This window comes from Pleurodeles waltl, chromosome 4_1, assembly GCF_031143425.1.
Source record: "Pleurodeles waltl isolate 20211129_DDA chromosome 4_1, aPleWal1.hap1.20221129, whole genome shotgun sequence".
Lineage (NCBI taxonomy): Eukaryota > Metazoa > Chordata > Amphibia > Caudata > Salamandridae > Pleurodeles > Pleurodeles waltl.
In genome coordinates this window covers 859558509-859576013 of record NC_090442.1, presented here as the reverse complement: position 1 = coordinate 859576013, position 17505 = coordinate 859558509, and the positions used below count along the sequence as shown (strand labels likewise).

Here is a 17505-nt window from a genome sequence, read left to right as displayed (position 1 = left end):
CAAATTAGGCTAATTATAATTGGCTAAGTTAACCTACCTATAAGTCCCTAGTATATGGTAGGGCATGTAGGTTTAGGGACCACAGCGTAGGTGGTGCACACCTAGGTGCACTGCTGAGGTGCCCAGTGTCATTTTAAAGGCAGGCCTGCTTTGCTGGCTGCTTTTAAATTAAAGTTATATGCAAATTCGACTTTGGAATTAAAGGTACTTCCAAAGTCTTAAACTACCTTATTTTTACATATAAGTCACCCCTAAGGTGTGCCCTATGTGCCCCTAGGGCTGGGTGCCATGTAACTATAAGCAGGGACTTTATAAAAATAGATTTATAAGCCCTGGTGAGGTAAAAACAGCCAAATTTGTTTTTCCCTCATTGAAGTAAATGGCCTTCATAGGCTAGAATGGGCAGACTTTATTTTAAATTTTAAAGTCTCCTTAAATGTTACATACCAAGAATTTGGTATCAAATTAATTGTTGTAATAAATCCCACAACTTCCAGTTGTTGGATTTAATATAACTTGTTCAGGTAAAAAGTTTAGCCTTTACCTAAAAAGTTGCCAATTTCAGCTCTGCATTGTTTTTGCTGCTGTGCTCTGATTGGCCAGCCCGCAGCAGCTTCTGCCAGGCTGCCTTGATTAGGTGTGAAGTGGCCTGGCTTCACACAAAGGAATGTGCTTGGGGGAGAGAATCTCCCCTCAGCAAATGGTGAGGCAGGAAGGGGGAGGGCTGCCAAACTGGTCTTCAAAGGCAGAGAAGGACATTTGCAGCACCCAGCAACACCCCCACATCCTGCAACCCCAGACAATTAGGTGCCCCCTTGATTAGATTAGGAGAGGGCAGGAGAGGGGTGTGTTTATGATTTTTAGCCACACCAGTGGGTGGGCTCAGCCAGATGTAACCTCCAAAAATCAGATTCATCCATGTTGGATTTTTAGAGACTGTTGCCTTCTGGGATGGATTTTTGCCACACTTCCCAGGAAGTGGTCATCACAGGGGGACGACCCTGTCCCTGATTGGAGAACCAGGGCCCCCCTGCTTTTCACCCAGGAGCAAGGATAAAACTGGCAGACCTGCACCCACACCTCAGATCCCCTCCAGAATTCAACAAGAAAGGAACTAAAGAAGAAGAAGGACTGCCCTGCTGGACCCCTGGCCTGCACTCAGAAGGACTGCACCAGCTGCACACTTGGGCTTCACCACAAGAAGGACTTTGCCTGGCTTCAACTGGTTCAAGGAGGGACTCCCTGTTTGCTACAGGTGAAAAATTGCTAAACCAGAGTCCCCTGCACCAACTCCTGAAGAAAGCGACCAGCTGACCACTGTCCAGTGGCCAAAAAGGAGTTTGCACCAGGTGCATTCTGGGAGTTGAAGTCCGCACCCCCCAAGGACCATCACAGAACTTCTGGACCCTTGGGGTGAGCTGTGGACCCCAAAAGAACCTTAAAAGAACATCTGGGTGAAGCCCCAGAAGTTTGGAAAAGATTTGAGAATTTTTGGAAAAAAGCTCCAGAGAGGGACCGACCCGCCGTGGAAATTCTAGCCGGCTTGCCTCAACCGCGACCCGGCCTGACTTCGTGGTTCGTCCCGGTAAAGAAAAACATCCAAAAAAGAGACTAAGTCCGAACGTAAAAAGTTGACCGGGACCTCCCAGCCATCGTATCCGAGAAGGGCTCCATGGACGTCGGATCAAGATCCAGGTTTACCCCGGTCGAAGGATTTTCATCTCGAAAAAACGACTAAGTCCGAAGGTAAAAGTCTCCACCGAGGAAACCCACATCGCGTATCCAGACAAGGGCTCCAGGAGGTCGGATTCAACTGGCAGGTTCGTCCCGGTGAAGAAAAACTTCAAAATAAAGACTAAGTCAGAAGGTAACTTTTTAACCCAGGCCTCTCGCGACCTGTAGCCGAGCAGGGCTCCATCGCGGTCGGCCTGAAAGTTTGACTTTGCCCCGGTCGAGGTGCAACCAGATGACCCGATTGGCGCTTTTTGTTTCTAAGCGCTAGAAAAGTAATAATTCTTTAAAAATTCATATCTCCGGTTCCCCTGAACCGATTTTAATCGTTTTTGTGTCATTTTAAAGATAAAAATATAAACTATTTTTATAAATTGGTTTTGGATTTTTAAACTGTTTCCTGTGTTTTATTTAATTACTGTTTTGTGATATTTGAATGCTTTACACTTTGTCTCCTAAGTTAAGCCTTGACGCTCGTTGCCAAGCTACCAAGGGTTGAGCTGGGATTAATTTACTGAGACCTAACTGTACCTATGTGGAGGTTAGTGGCTTGTTGCTAGGTGTAGGTACCTACCTGCCCTACCAATAACCCATTTTCCAACATAATTGGAAGCAGCGACGGGATCCTGTACTTGTGTTCAATATCACGTTACAGTTTTAGGTAAAACAAATTAAAAATCCTTTAAATTGTCCTAGTGCAAAAATTGTTTTTAATTTTTAATTTGGATTAATTTCAAATATTGAATTTTTGTAATTTTTCTAAATTCTTGTTTCCAATTTTTGCAAAAAGTTTTTGTTGACACAAAACTAGGGAACCATGGAGCTTGATCTGGCTAGCCTACCCACACTGACAGTAGTCCAGCTTAGGGGGTTGTGTATTGAAAGAGGGTTGCCTGCAACCACTGATCTCAGGAAGCAAATCCTGATCACATCCCTGACAGCATGGGCTGAGGCCCAAGAGGTAGAGTCAGAAGAAGCTCCAGAGGAGGGAGAAAGAAGGGAGGATGCAAGCTCTAACCACTCAGGGGAGGGAAGGCATCTGAGCCCAAGTGAGGATGAGGAAGAACGGTCCTCAGTAAATACAGTCACTAGGGGCAGATCCAAAGCTAGTGGTGGGAAGGGGGTCCTTTCAGGAAGAGAGAACCCATCCATCAGAGAAAGAGAGCTGGAGGCCCAGCTAGCATACATAGCTTTGGAAGCAGAGAAGCTGGCCCTAGAAAAGAAAAAGTGGGCATACAAAGAGAAAAGAGATGGAAGCAGCGATAAAGAAGCTGAGGTGTCCATGGGTGGGGGAGTTTGCCCCAGATTACCCAAGGGGGTAGTTCCTGCTTATGTAGAGGGGGATGACATAGATAAGTGGCTGGGGGCCTTTGAGAGGGCACTCCAAATGAGAAGGGTTAGGCCTCAATACTGGGGTTCCCTTTTGTGGGAGTTGGTCCCCAACTCAGGGAGGGATAGGCTTCTGACCTTAAGGGGGGAGGAGGCAGATTCATACCCTAGTATGAAGAGGTGATTAGCCAAGAAGTTTGGTCTGACCCCAGAGCAATATAGAATGAAGTTCAGGGACACCCAGAAGGTCAGTACCCAGTCTTGGGTTGACTTTGTGGACATTTCACTAAAGGCACTAGAGGGCTGGATTATTGGTAACAAAGTAGATACTTATGAGGGGTTATACAATCTGATCATGAGAGAGCACATCTTGACCAATTGTACCCAAGAAAGGTTACGCCAGCATCTAGTGGACTCTAAGCAGACCAACCCTAGAGAGCTAGGGGAGGCAGCTGATGAGTGGTTGAGAACCAGGGTGGTTGTCAAGTCCCAGGGGGGAGACTCCAAGAAGGGGGGGGACAGGTCCCCAAAAACCTAAGGAGGGAGGTGGTAAGCCCACCACAGAGACTCCCTCTGTACCCCAGAACCCTAAGAAGGAGGAGAGTAAATCCCACTCCCACTCTGACAAGCAGAGACAGGGAGACCCAGGGTTAAAAAAACTCTTGGACAGTAGGGCTTGCTTTGACTGTCAGCAGACAGGTCACTTCAGAGGAGATGCAGCCTGTCCAAGGAAGGTGGTTAGCACTGGGCTGTCCAGTGTAGCCATGGAGGAGGATTCCTCAGATGATGAAGTCCTCATAGCATTGTGCTGGGAGACAGGACCAGATGGTAAGCTGGTGATCCCTAAGGGTGGGAGTAGGCACTTCCACCACATTCAAGTGAATGGGATCCCTACCACTGGCCTGAGAGACACCTGTGCCAGTCACACTATAGTGAGTGACCGGTTAGTGACCCCAGACATGTATGTCCCAGGAAAGACAAAGAAAGTCAGGATAGCCACAGGGGAGGTCACCTCCAAACCTGTAGCCATAGTGCCCCTAGAGAGGGAGGGAATCCTTGACTGGATTAGGGTGGTAGTCAGTGCTGACCTTCCCCTAGATTGTATCCTGGGCAATGACCTCCCAGAGGTGAGTCTGGTCACAGATGGGGTGGTCGCCCAGGGCGCCCCCCCAACCAAACGTCCTGGGGAGTCAGTCCCTACAGTTAGGAGACAGGGGTCCCCAAGAAAAGGAAAGAAGAAAAGGAAGGGTAGGCCACTCTTAAAGAGAGTTCCAGGGAGCCAAAGGCCTTCTGCCCCAGTAGGGGGGGGAGCCCCGAGTTGGCACTGGTGAGGCCTCACCTGACCCTAAGGAAGTCCTGAGTAGTCAGGCAGCTGTCCAGATGCAGGGTGTTGCCCCTGCACTGACAGAAGGGAGAGTGGAAGGAGGGTGTCTGCCACAGGAGGTGGTAGCCCCCCACTCTAGACAGCAAGAGGGGTGCCAGGACCCCAAAGTTGCCCCTAAAGCAGCTCAGCCACCTGTCAGTGGAGAGCTTAGGGTGTGGTTCTGGGTACTGACAGCTGTCAGTAGCCTCTGCTGGGTGCTAGCCTTCCTGGCAGCACTGTACTTGGCCTGGGAGGCAGACCCCAAAGCCAATAGCAAAGTAGGCCCCCTGACCCTATTGGTCATGGTGGGGTTGCTCAAGTGTTGGGTGATCTCTTTGGGTAAGCTAGGTGTTGCCCTAGCAAAGTTTGGAGTAGGGGAGGTGGGCACCTCACTACCCAAGTTGGCAGAGAGAAAGGAGGAAGACCCCCCTAGAGGGAAGTTTCAGTTTGAGTTGGGTCCTTTTACTGTTGGGATGGCTTCACTACCCAGAGGGAGTGACCCTGACAGGAGGATGTAAGGCAGAGTAGGCCCTGCAAAGGGACAGCCAGTTTTCTTCACTGTCTTCCTCGCCTAACAAGCCAGGAAGACTCTCCCAGGGTTGGGCTGAGTCTCCTGGGCGTGTGGGCTGGGGGGGGGGGTTGTGTGAGAAAACAGGGCTGATTGCAGAGGCCCCATAACTTTTTGCCCCCATTTTCCACTTTTTGCTGGTGTTTTCCTGACTTTAAAGGTGCCCTGGGTACTGCTAACCAGTCCCAGGGCCTGTGCTCTGTGTAAAAAGGATATGCAAATTAGGCTAATTATAATTGGCTAAGTTAACCTACCTATAAGTCCCTAGTATATGGTAGGGCATGTAGGTTTAGGGACCACAGCGTAGGTGGTGCACACCTAGGTGCACTGCTGAGGTGCCCAGTGTCATTTTAAAGGCAGGCCTGCTTTGCTGGCTGCTTTTAAATTAAAGTTATATGCAAATTCGACTTTGGAATTAAAGGTACTTCCAAAGTCTTAAACTACCTTATTTTTACATATAAGTCACCCCTAAGGTGTGCCCTATGTGCCCCTAGGGCTGGGTGCCATGTAACTATAAGCAGGGACTTTATAAAAATAGATTTATAAGCCCTGGTGAGGTAAAAACAGCCAAATTCGTTTTTCCCTCATTGAAGTAAATGGCCTTCATAGGCTAGAATGGGCAGACTTTATTTTACATTTTAAAGTCTCCTTAAATGCTACATACCAAGAATTTGGTATCAAATTAATTGTTGTAATAAATCCCACAACTTCCAGTTGTTGGATTTAATATAACTTGTTCAGGTAAAAAGTTTAGCCTTTACCTAAAAAGTTGCCAATTTCAGCTCTGCATTGTTTTTGCTGCTGTGCTCTGATTGGCCAGCCTGCAGCAGCTTCTGCCAGGCTGCCTTGATTAGGTGTGAAGTGGCCTGGCTTCACACAAAGGAATGTGCTTGGGGGAGAGAATCTCCCCTCAGCAGATGGTGAGGCAGGAAGGGGGAGGGCTGCCAAACTGGTCTTCAAAGGCGGAGAAGGACATTTGCAGCACCCAGCAACACCCCCACATCCTGCAACCCCAGACAATTAGGTGCCCCCTTGATTAGATTAGGAGAGGGGTGTGTTTATGATTTTTAGCCACACCAGTGGGTGGGCTCAGCCAGATGTAACCTCCAAAAATCAGATTCATCCATGTTGGATTTTTAGAGACTGTTGCCTTCTGGGATGGATTTTTGCCACACTTCCCAGGAAGTGGTCATCACAGGGGGACGACCCTGTCCCTGATTGGAGAACCAGGGCCCCCCTGCTTTTCACCCAGGAGCAAGGATAAAACTGGCAGACCTGCACCCACACCTCAGATCCCCTCCAGAATTCAACAAGAAAGGAACTAAAGAAGAAGAAGGACTGCCCTGCTGGACCCCTGGCCTGCACTCAGAAGGACTGCACCAGCTGCACACTTGGGCTTCACCACAAGAAGGACTTTGCCTGGCTTCAACTGGTTCAAGGAGGGACTCCCTGTTTGCTACAGGTGAAAAATTGCTAAACCAGAGTCCCCTGCACCAACTCCTGAAGAAAGCGACCAGCTGACCACTGTCCAGTGGCCAAAAAGGAGTTTGCGCCAGGTGCATTCTGGGAGTTGAAGTCCGCACCCCCCAAGGACCATCACAGAACTTCTGGACCCTTGGGGTGAGCTGTGGACCCCAAAAGAACCTTAAAAGAACATCTGGGTGAAGCCCCAGAAGTTTGGAAAAGATTTGAGAATTTTTGGAAAAAAGCTCCAGAGAGGGACCGACCCGCCGCGGAAATTCTAGCCGGCTTGCCTCAACCGCGACCCGGCCTGACTTCGTGGTTCGTCCCGGTAAAGAAAAACATCCAAAAAAGAGACTAAGTCCGAACGTAAAAAGTTGACCGGGACCTCCCAGCCATTGTATCCGAGAAGGGCTCCATGGACGTCGGATCAAGATCCAGGTTTACCCCGGTCGAAGGATTTTCATCTCGAAAAAATGACTAAGTCCGAAGGTAAAAGTCTCCACCGAGGAAACCCACATCGCGTATCCAGACAAGGGCTCCAGGAGGTCGGATTCAACTGGCAGGTTCGTCCCGGTGAAGAAAAACTTCAAAATAAAGACTAAGTCAGAAGGTAACTTTTTAACCCAGGCCTCCCGCGACCTGTAGCCGAGCAGGGCTCCATCGCGGTCGGCTTGAAAGTTTGACTTTGCCCCGGTTGAGGTGCAACCAGATGACCCGATTGGCGCTTTTTGTTTCTAAGCGCTAGAAAAGTAATAATTCTTTAAAAATTCATATCTCCGGTTCCCCTGAACCGATTTTAATCGTTTTTGTGTCATTTTAAAGATAAAAATAAAAACTATTTTTATAAATTGGTTTTGGATTTTTAAACTGTTTCCTGTGTTTTATTTAATTACTGTTTTGTGATATTTGAATGCTTTACACTTTGTCTCCTAAGTTAAGCCTTGACGCTCGTTGCCAAGCTACCAAGGGTTGAGCTGGGATTAATTTACTGAGACCTAACTGTACCTATGTGGAGGTTAGTGGCTTGTTGCTAGGTGTAGGTACCTACCTGCCCTACCAATAACCCATTTTCCAACAAGTGGCTAGCTGTTTTTAGTTAGGCAAGATTTACATTGATTTGTGATTTTGCATTCCAAATTTCAACAAAAATGTAAGAAGTCTACATGGACTCAGGAAAAAAAACAAAAAATATTAATATACAAGGCTGTGTCCCAATCATGTTCTGGAACAGCCCACTCATTATTTAACTCTCTTCTGGCAAACATGAGACTATCAGAGCATCTTCTCTTGTTCTCAAAAAAGGTACAATTGAAACTGTTTGAACTCGACCTAAACTAGCACCATAAGGAAAAATATTCAAGGTCAAGATAAGTGTCATGGACACCAGACATCAGTTCATTGTTCTGTGTGGCAAAGGTGTGTGTTTTTGGACAAGCAATGTTTTAGGTTATGTCATTCTCTCTCTGTTGAGTAGTTTTTGATATAAGATGACTGTTGGACTTTTGCTTTTGCAGGGTCATCCCCAGACTTTTTTGCCTCCTGCCTCCTATATTTTTCTGACATGTTGCTGTTGGCTTTTCAACTCTGAGCACTTTACCACTGCTAACCAGTGCTAAAGTGCATATGCTCTCCTGTTTAAATTGTATGTAAGTGGTTTATCCATGATTGGCATATTTGATTTACTAGTAAGTCCCTAGTAAGGTGCACTAGAGGTGCCAGGGCCTGTAAATCAAATGCTACTAGTGGGCCTGCAGCACTGGTTGTGCCACCCACATAAGTAGCTCTGTAATCATGTCTCAGACCTGCCACTGCAGTGTCTGTATGTGTATTTTTACACTGTAAATTCGACTTGGCAAGTGTACCCACTTGCCAGGCCTAAACCTTCCCTTTCCTTACATGTAAGGCACCCCTAAGGTAGGCCCTAGGTAGCCCCAAGGGCAGGGTGCAGTGTATGGATAAGGTAGGACATATAGTAATGTGGTTTATATGTCCTGACAGTGAAATACTGCCAATTTCGTTTTCACTGTTGCAAGGTCTGTCTCTCTCTCATAGGATAATATGGGGGCTACCTTTAAATATGATTAAAGTGTAGATTCCCCTAGAGAGTAGATGGACAGGTGGAGTTTGGGATCCCTGAACTCACAATTTAAAAATACATCTTTTAGTAAAGTTGATTTTGAGATTGTGCGTTTGAAAATGCCACTTTTAGAAAGTGAGCATTTTCTTGCTTAAACCATTCTGTGACTCTGCCTTGTTTGTGGATTCCCTGTCTGGGTCAGTTTGACAGTTGGGTTGTTTTTCACCTCACACCAGACAGTGACACAAAGGGAGCTGGGGTGTGATCTGCATTTCCTGATTAGCCATCTCTGCTAGGAGGGAGGGGTGGAGTGGTCACTCTCATCTGAAAGGACTGTGCCTGCCTCTGACAATGCTGTCTCCAGCCCCCTGGTGTGTGTCTGAGGCCTTGCCTGGGCAAGGCAGGATTTCACAAGAAGGTGTGAGTCCCCTTTGAAGAAAGGTGACTTCAAAGACTAAAATGGGTATAAGAAGGGCACCCAAACTTACAAACTTTAGAAACACTTCTGGAATCAAGGGGAACCTCTGCCTGGAGAAGAGCTGATCGCTGAGGAACAAGTGCTGCCCTGCCTGTGACTGTGCTTTGTGGAGCTTTCCTGCAGTGCTGCTTCTGCCAGAGTAAGAGGGCAAAGACTGGACTTTGTGTGCCTTCCATCTTGAAGAAGAAATCTCCAAGGGCTTGATGTAGAGCTTGCCTCCTGTTATTGAAGTCTCAGGGATAGCAAAGACTTCTTCCTGCCAGCACCTGGAGTCTCTGGAGAGACCCCTACTCTGCTCTGTGGTGCCCTTCCAGTTCCTGGGACCCTGAAAGGAGAGGCTGGCAGCCTAAGGACAAAAATACACGCACCGAGCGCCGTGCGGAGAAAAGATCGACGCGAATCCGATCGCGGCTGAGAAAACGACGCGACGCCGGTTCCGCAGCTGAGAAACGATGCCGCAGGAAACGCGACCGAAAAACCGACGCCCGGAGCAGGAGAAACGACGCGCAGCATCGCTGACGGAGGCTGAGAGATCGCACCCTGCGCCGCGGGACTTTCGGATCGTCGTGTGGCTGGCTTTTTCAACGCGCACCGCTGTGCCGAGTTGTTTTCGACGCACACAGCCGTGCAGGGTTACTTTCGACGCACACCGCCCGTGCGGGGTTATTTTTGACGCAAACCAGGTACATTTACACGCTAGCAGTCATAACTTGACTTGTGTATGTTGGATTTTTGTCGTTTTGGTCTTGTTTTGTCTAGATAAATATTTCCTATTTTTCTAAACTGGTGTTGTGTCATTTTGTAGTGTTTTCATTAAGTTACTGTGTGTGTTGGTACAAATACTTTACGCCCAGCACTCTGAGGTTAAGCCTACTGCTCTGCCAAGCTACCAAGGGGGTAAGCAGGGGTTAGCTGAGGGTGATTCTCTTTTATCCTAACTAGAGTGAGGGTCCTTGCTTGAACAGGGGGTAACCTGACTGTCAACCAAAGACCCCATTTCTAACAATGACCTAAGTTTTTTACATACATATTTGTGCTTTTCAAATTGTGTGCATGTGTCATATTTACATTTTTCCAAACATTTTTGTACAAGTTTGTGCAAGGTCATATGACCATTTTTACATTATTTTACTGTGTTATTTTCTTTATTTTATTGTGTAATAATTTTTATATGTGTACCATATGGTGTAGGTTAGTGTGCAATGTCTAAATATTTATGTCTAAATATATATATTTTTTAAATATTTTTTTGTTGTTTTTAATGTATTTACTTGTGGGTGATGTGATACATAAGGGTGTAGGTAACTCTGCATTTATATGACAATTTTTACATTTGCTTTATTTTTTACATTGATTTTTAATATTTACAAATATTATTATTAATGCTAAAAAAATTAACGTTATATGGCTCTTTTTCTTGTATTCATTTTTATTTTTTGCATGTGTTTTGCTTTGTGATGGTCGTGTTATTTTCTACCTCCATTGATTTGTATGTGATTTCAATGAGTATCTCTGAGTGGCCATGCGAAGTGTGTGGTTTATTCCAAGAGTTCACTTGAGCAAACACTGATGTAATTTTACAGGACAGACTTTCCCTTTTGCTGGAGTGTTTTTGTGTTATAACATTCCTCCTTGTGGTAATCCTTAACTTTTTCTTTTGCTCTTCCCACTGTGTAGAAGATATTTTAAATTTTCCAGCCACTCCATTTCACCACTCCTACATTTACACATAAAACATGGAACTTCATGTGCAGAGTTGTACACACTCTAGGTTGAGAACTCTGCACTTAAGAGAGAAGATCAGTGTAGCAATAGGTCTAGCTCATGCATATGTGAATTGCGTTTAAGGGTACCTCCAATAGAACTACAATAAAACTGCTACCTATACTCATAAATGTGTTTCTGAATAGTCCCCATTGTGTGTTACAGAAGTGACATATTTATGTAATTGACAATACATATGTTGTGTGCCTTAATATTAATAATACAAAGTGGAGCATCTAAATAGTATTATTGAAGGTGCATTCACAGGAGAAGGCAGGAAGTAGATGTGTATGTGTGTTCTAATGTTTGACTTTAACATGCCGAATTGTAGTACTCATGCACATTTATGGTCATGTATTCTGATTATGGTACTATGGTGTAACTGCATATATTCACACTTCATTCATAGTTCCTGCTTTCATTTATAATTGCAAGATGCACTTATAATCCTATATTTTGAATGTGCACTGGATGTTTTATTAAGTCAGCATTACCAAAGTCCTGAAACATTTGGTTTCTTGTGTGGAGTTTTGCTTTCATTGCAGTAGTTTTTCATTGCAGGTGCGTTCATGAGAGTCAGCATTTAAGAAAAGAATAGTTGTGTGTTGAAGAAAGTGGGGTACAGGAGGATACTTTGGTAAGGACGAGGAGCCTTAACAAACTGAGAAGAAAAAACTCCTGTTTCTGTACCAGACACTGTGAAACATTCAATGTCAGTAGGATGTTTGATTAGTGGGATGAGAATTTGAAGGGAATTGCCAATTTCAACTGTGCAAGGAAGATGGAAAACTACTGGTGTGGATGATGTGGATTTCCTTAAGGTTTTGTACGATTAACTGGTATTTACCTAGTAAGTCAAGGGCAAATTCCCTTGAGACTTGGAGGGGTACAGATCTTTGTACTCTTTATTTGTTTGTGTGGCTTTATGCTATGGAACTCATCTCTATCAGCACATTTACTTAGGTTTCTTTTATGCAGACACTTTCCTATATTTTCCGAAACTTAATTCAGTTTTCCTTTTAGTTCGTTTACAGTATGTAGATTAATTTAGATTATCCACTGATTAGGCAAGAGGACCGCAATTTATACACAGATCATGAGATTCTGCTCCTCATGTTTTGTATTGCCTCCACTGAAATTCTCATATGCCTTATGCTTATATGATTTATCTTCATTTTACATCTCACCTCACCTTTGGTCATTTTGTACTTATATAGCATGTTTTTGAGATTCATTTACATCAGGTGGCTCTTAATTTGTAACAAACTTTGGAATCTTATCAACCGCCTCCTTGAGTTAATATGAAACCAAATAGGTTACACTGCAAATTGAATAGAAAAGTTGACTTTAACTTTCCTTTACCACTCAAGCATCCTAAAAAGGTCTGTCAGAAAAAGAAAATAAGAGTATTGGTCCAGAGCATAATCATTTTCCTTCTTGCGTGTCTGAACCTCTCATCTCGCTCTTTTGTTGTTCTCACGTCCCAAGTGCTGGTTTCTGGAAATGGCACATGTGTTTTTTTAAAGGCTCCTATTCTCCCTATGTAGAGTTCTCCATAATGGAGAATATACCACAGCAGGAATGGAGCCTCCTGAGCAAATGCACTTTTCTTTCCCTTGGAAAAAATATTTTTCCGTGTGAAGAACGTTCTTCTCTTACAACTCCAGCAAATCTTGGGGTGGTCCAGTCCACTTCCCTTGCTGGAAGGAGAGTTAATGACGTCCTATGCTGGAGCAGAACTGTCACCATTTGCAGGGTGAAAAGAGGCTGGAAAAGAGTTTTGAGAAATCCCAGAATTATTCATCTTTGTTGGTGTTTCCAAGTTTCCCATGCAAACTGATTCTTGAAACCCCTGCCTTCCACCCCTTGAATGGGAAACACTAACATGCTCTTCTTTGCACTCATGTTCTGCTGTAATGAACACAAACATGCTTACCCAGGCATACAAAAGGTGTATTTGGTTATTAACGTATATTAACATATGAGTCTATCTTTGTGAATAGGGCCCTGTAGGTTTTTAACTGGGAGGCACTGACTGTGGTATTGCCAAAAATGAATGCACTGATATCCTTAATAAGCACAATTAGAGCCTTGATGTGCAATAGCACTTTTTCTTCATTTCAAAAATCTAGTTTTATATTAGTCCCTACATTTGTTTCCTTCATACTTTTATAATTCGAATATTTTTTGAGTAAATTGATTGGAGGGATTGTCATAATTATTTTATAGTTGCAATGTCTTTTTGATGCTTCTGTTCATATGTCAGAAGCCCTTTTTCTGAGAGGCCCTCCTGCTTTTGTAAAGATACAAAAGGTATATGTGAGATTCGGCCCATAAACCCAATTTTATTTAAGGCTCTAAATTGTTGGACGCTGTGGTAGATCAATCATAGCTCATATCAAGACTGAGACCTCTTTCTCCTGCAGTGTAAGAACCTGGTTTCCTACGTTATGAGACAATCAAAAATGAAAACATTTTTAGGTCTGAACCTGATAAGGAACTTGCAGTTATTTAGTTGCTGAAATTAATAAGCACTCTCACGTGTTGGGTCAAAACACAGTGTTTGTTACCTGGTGTGAGAAAAGCAAGTTGTGGCCAGATGTACAGGTGTTATAACCAATAATGCATCGCTCCTGATGTAGAAAATTAAACATTTCTAGAGACTGCGAGTTTCAGAAAAAGCAATGCAGTTAACGTGATGCTTTCACTAAGACTGTGGAAACAATAACAGTGCTATAAAAATACAGAAAACACAATGGCAAATAGGCGCACTCACCTTTCTCGACAAACGATTCACAAGAACTTTAAAGCTGGGGGTGGTTACATTTAACTTCTTAAAACAAAGTCCGGATGTGCCTCCAGCAGGTACCTCGTGGGATAAAATCGTAAATGTTAGTTCAAGGTCTTCAAGCTATAAATAACTTTTTTCAACAAATATTTGAATTCTAAGAGAATGAGATACTCACTAGTTTCCTGATTGAATTTGCACTCTGTAACAAAACAAAAACACATACAGGAATTACAGATTTTATAGGTATTTCCTTACTCTACCTTGAGTTATTTTAAAGTTTGAAGTTAAATGGAGATTGTTTTATCCAACTTGTATTAGGAAGATTCGTTTTTACTTCAAATATTTTCCTTTCCGGAAATATAGCCAATCAAAGGGTCTGGAGGTGTCAGAATGTTTATGAAGAAGTGTGTCCCTGGTCAAAGGTGTACATATTTGTCTAATTAAACCCTACATTCTCAAACCCAAGAGTAAACACTCAAGACTCATTCAGGGTCTCCTTCAGGAAGGTATTTGTGCGTGTAGACCAGACATTCGTGCAAACAGCATTTTTTACAAGTGAAAAGTTACGTTTGTAATAAACAGAATGCAGGTCCGCACTCCTATATGATTTACTCACATGGCGGCTTCTGTGTAAGTAAATATGCTCTGTGTGGAAAGTGGGATGTCCAGGGTGGGAGTTTCCAGGTGTATAAGCCGATTAGAACACCCTACAAAATTGGTGGTGGGGGGAGGATGGGGTTTGTCAAAGGAGAAGAATATTTCCCTGTTTAGAGTATTTGTACACGATTTCTTGTTTTCTGACATTCAGAAATATACCTATTTATATTTCCACTCGAGAAGAATACATTCATAAAACTTTCCCGTATCCTAAAAAAGGTTTCCAAACTCCAAGTTAGAAATTTGCACGAATGCAAGTCAGACTCTTGCAGGTGCAGAGCTCAGCTGTTTTCAAGAGTCTGGTCGCCCTTGTTTTTAAACATTCTCCTTTCCCATTTGTAACCAAATATTTCTGAAGTTCTGCCAACCAATCTTGTTTTTGCTCCAAGCTCTCTACCTGTGGCAGGACTACATGAAGTGTTCAAGTGCTGTTAACTTGCATGGACATTGCATTTAGCAACACATTACATATTCTAATCGTGGTCTATTTTTCTCTATTTCTTACAGCACATACTGGTGATATATATGAATGTAAAGATTAATGTTTTTTTTTAAACTTTTCTTATGGCAATAAGCAACTGTCTATGATGACAAAATATGACCATTGATTTTTCAGGGAAAATTGCTATCTGTCTAAATAGTATTCTTGCCCTAGATGTGATGAACGGCCAGATGTATGAAACCATCTAGCAGTTCCAGACCTGGTAACTCATTAAATCACAGGGTCTGAGACCACTTAGTGTTTTTTTTCAATGTACTGAACCTGATTTGTGATTCTGTAGCAGACTACTGAACCACAAAATGGGTTTAGAAGGCGTAACAAGTCCTATTTGGAAGGTGAATGACTAGGGTGCCCTTTCCAAACAGTAATTCATTATGGTAGGTATCAATAGTTTCCGACCGAAATCCACTGAAAAGCATTGAGATTTTACTTACTCCCAACATAGGGTGGTAAGTCATTCACACAAGGGAAAGGATTCATTAACAAAATGTGTTTGGAAGTAGCCAGTGGTCCATAGGACAACTGCCTGTAGCCAGTTGTCCAGAGGACCACTGCCTATTTTCAAACAAAGTTTAAAAAGTTTAAAAACTTGTCTTTTCAAATGCAGCCCCTTTTCCTTTAAAGAATATATATAAAAAGATATCATAAATATGGTTTACGGTTACTTTTTGTGAGTGAATAAAAAATGTATACACTTGGCCCATGGAACTAAATAGTACTTTGGTACAAATTAGTGCCAATTGCACACTTTATGTATTCCTGAGCTATAGTTTAACATACATGAATCTCTGCTGACATTCTTATCAAAATTTATTTTGTTACTATCTTTGCATTTGGCTTTGTAATCTTAATCCCAAGCATGGGACTCTGTATCTGATCCTGCCTCATTGTAAATGTATCTTCTTGAACTGCCAATGTACTTGACAACTGCTATGTACATTTGTAAATGCCGGCACACAATATTTATAAAGAGTTCTGTAATTAACTCTGCAGCACTCACAAAAAAACACATATAAAAGTATTAGTCTTTTTTAGTATTTTTCATATCCCATTACAAGGTGCTCTATACAATTTTGTGAGCAAATGGCACTTGAAAGATAACATAACTACACAAAAGAAAGTCAAAGAGAATTAGTCATGCTCTAGCATATGTTGCCATTTTGACCTCCAGGTCAGAAGACGGGAGTTCCTCATCAAAATGATGTGTGGATGCTTTCAGATAGTTTTCAAAATTCAAGAGGTCACCTAAAGGTCGACCGGTAAAGAATCTTGTTGTAAGATTTATTCAGTGTAAATGTGATGCAATATCAGGGCTTGTTTGAAATACATCTCGGCAGAGATAATCTGCTGCTGGTGCTACTGTTCCAATAATGCTAAATTCACTGTGTTCTCTTGTGCATACCTCAGGTACTGCAGCTTTTTAGCGCACTTCGGAGGGAGCCTTGTATTAATGACATGTTGTACTGCATTCTTTCTCCTGACTTCTGATAGACCGTTAGTAATGGCCCAACACTTTACACTGATAACTTTAGAGGGCCCTCTAGTGACAACCTGAGGTAATGCAGCCTTTGAGAGCACTTTAGAGGGACATTTCGTAAAGCATGCACCCTTGTATAGCTGACAGCATGAAGGAAAGAACACATAAAGAAACAACATCTAGGGATGGACAGGGAGGGTGCACTGTAATCGGTATTAGAACATTCGAATGTTGGCATGTCCATTGAAGACAATGGACTGCTGCGGGCTTTTACAGGCCGGTAAAAGCCCGCAGCGGCAACATTCCAATGTTCGCTTTGTTCACAGCAACAGCTGTGAACAAAGCCTCACGGAGCCCGAGGGGATTTAAATCCCCTCGGGCTCCGTGAACATTTTTTTTTTTTAATAGAACATTCTGCCCTGTGTGGCAGAATGTTCTAATAGCCTTAGAACCCGCCGTAGCGGGCTCTACCGGCTATTAAAGTCCCTCTCCCTTGTTAAATGCCCTCGCCTTCGGCTCGGGCATTTAACGCGGGGAGCGGGCCTTTAATAGCCGGTAGAGCCCGCTACGGCGGGTTCTAAGGCTATATTAACACTATAGAGTTCATTTTGACTTTGGTAGAGTGAGAGCCCACCATTAATTGTGAGTAGCCTGAGCTGCCACACCCAAGCAGGGATCTTTAAATCAGGCAGACGGTGCTCTGCCAGGGTACAGGGGTTTATTATAATATTAACAAAAGTTGACTTTTTAGATGGTATTTTGTCACATATGGCATGGCAGTATTACTATGTCATGCTACAACAATTGGTGTATACAGATGTTTAGTGAATGACCTGGAAAATCTCAAACTGCGCTTTTGATATTGAGTGACAGTGCAAACCTAATCATGTGCTACTATTAATAAGAAATGATGCAAGTGTGTCAGGATAGCGAATTGATCCAGTTAATGGTGCAAATATGGCCTAAAACTCAAGTTTCAAAGTACAAATCTGAAAGAGCATTCAAGGTGAAGGTGTGATGAAAATCGGAACATGCACACAGGATTTTTGAGTGATGTGGAAAATATAAACAAGCGATTGTGATTTCTGAGTATCGAGGCAAATATAAACAAACATTTAATATTATCAAGTGATTATGCACTACGTAACATGCATCTAGGATTACTAAGTGATTAGGCCCATTTGAATCTGCTTAAGGGGGGTAATTTCTGATATCTGAGGCATTCTTGGCACAATAATGCCCACTACTATGTAATACATCCTTGGTGTAATACATGAAACGGTAAAATGCTAGTAATGCTTTTC

At 43.3% G+C, this 17505-nt stretch overlaps 1 protein-coding gene across 1 annotated transcript in view; it reads right to left on the bottom strand.

Annotated features, from left to right (window-relative positions):
* OTOGL (otogelin like) overlaps window positions 1-17505 on the bottom strand; it is a 1080166-nt gene that overhangs the window by 273096 nt on the left and 789565 nt on the right. The window contains exons 37-38 of the mRNA XM_069227564.1: window positions 13741-13764; window positions 13551-13643 (exon numbers count right to left, since the gene is read on the bottom strand). Coding sequence (XP_069083665.1) covers window positions 13551-13643; window positions 13741-13764 — 117 coding nt within the window. The remainder of the gene's footprint in view (window positions 1-13550; window positions 13644-13740; window positions 13765-17505) is intronic.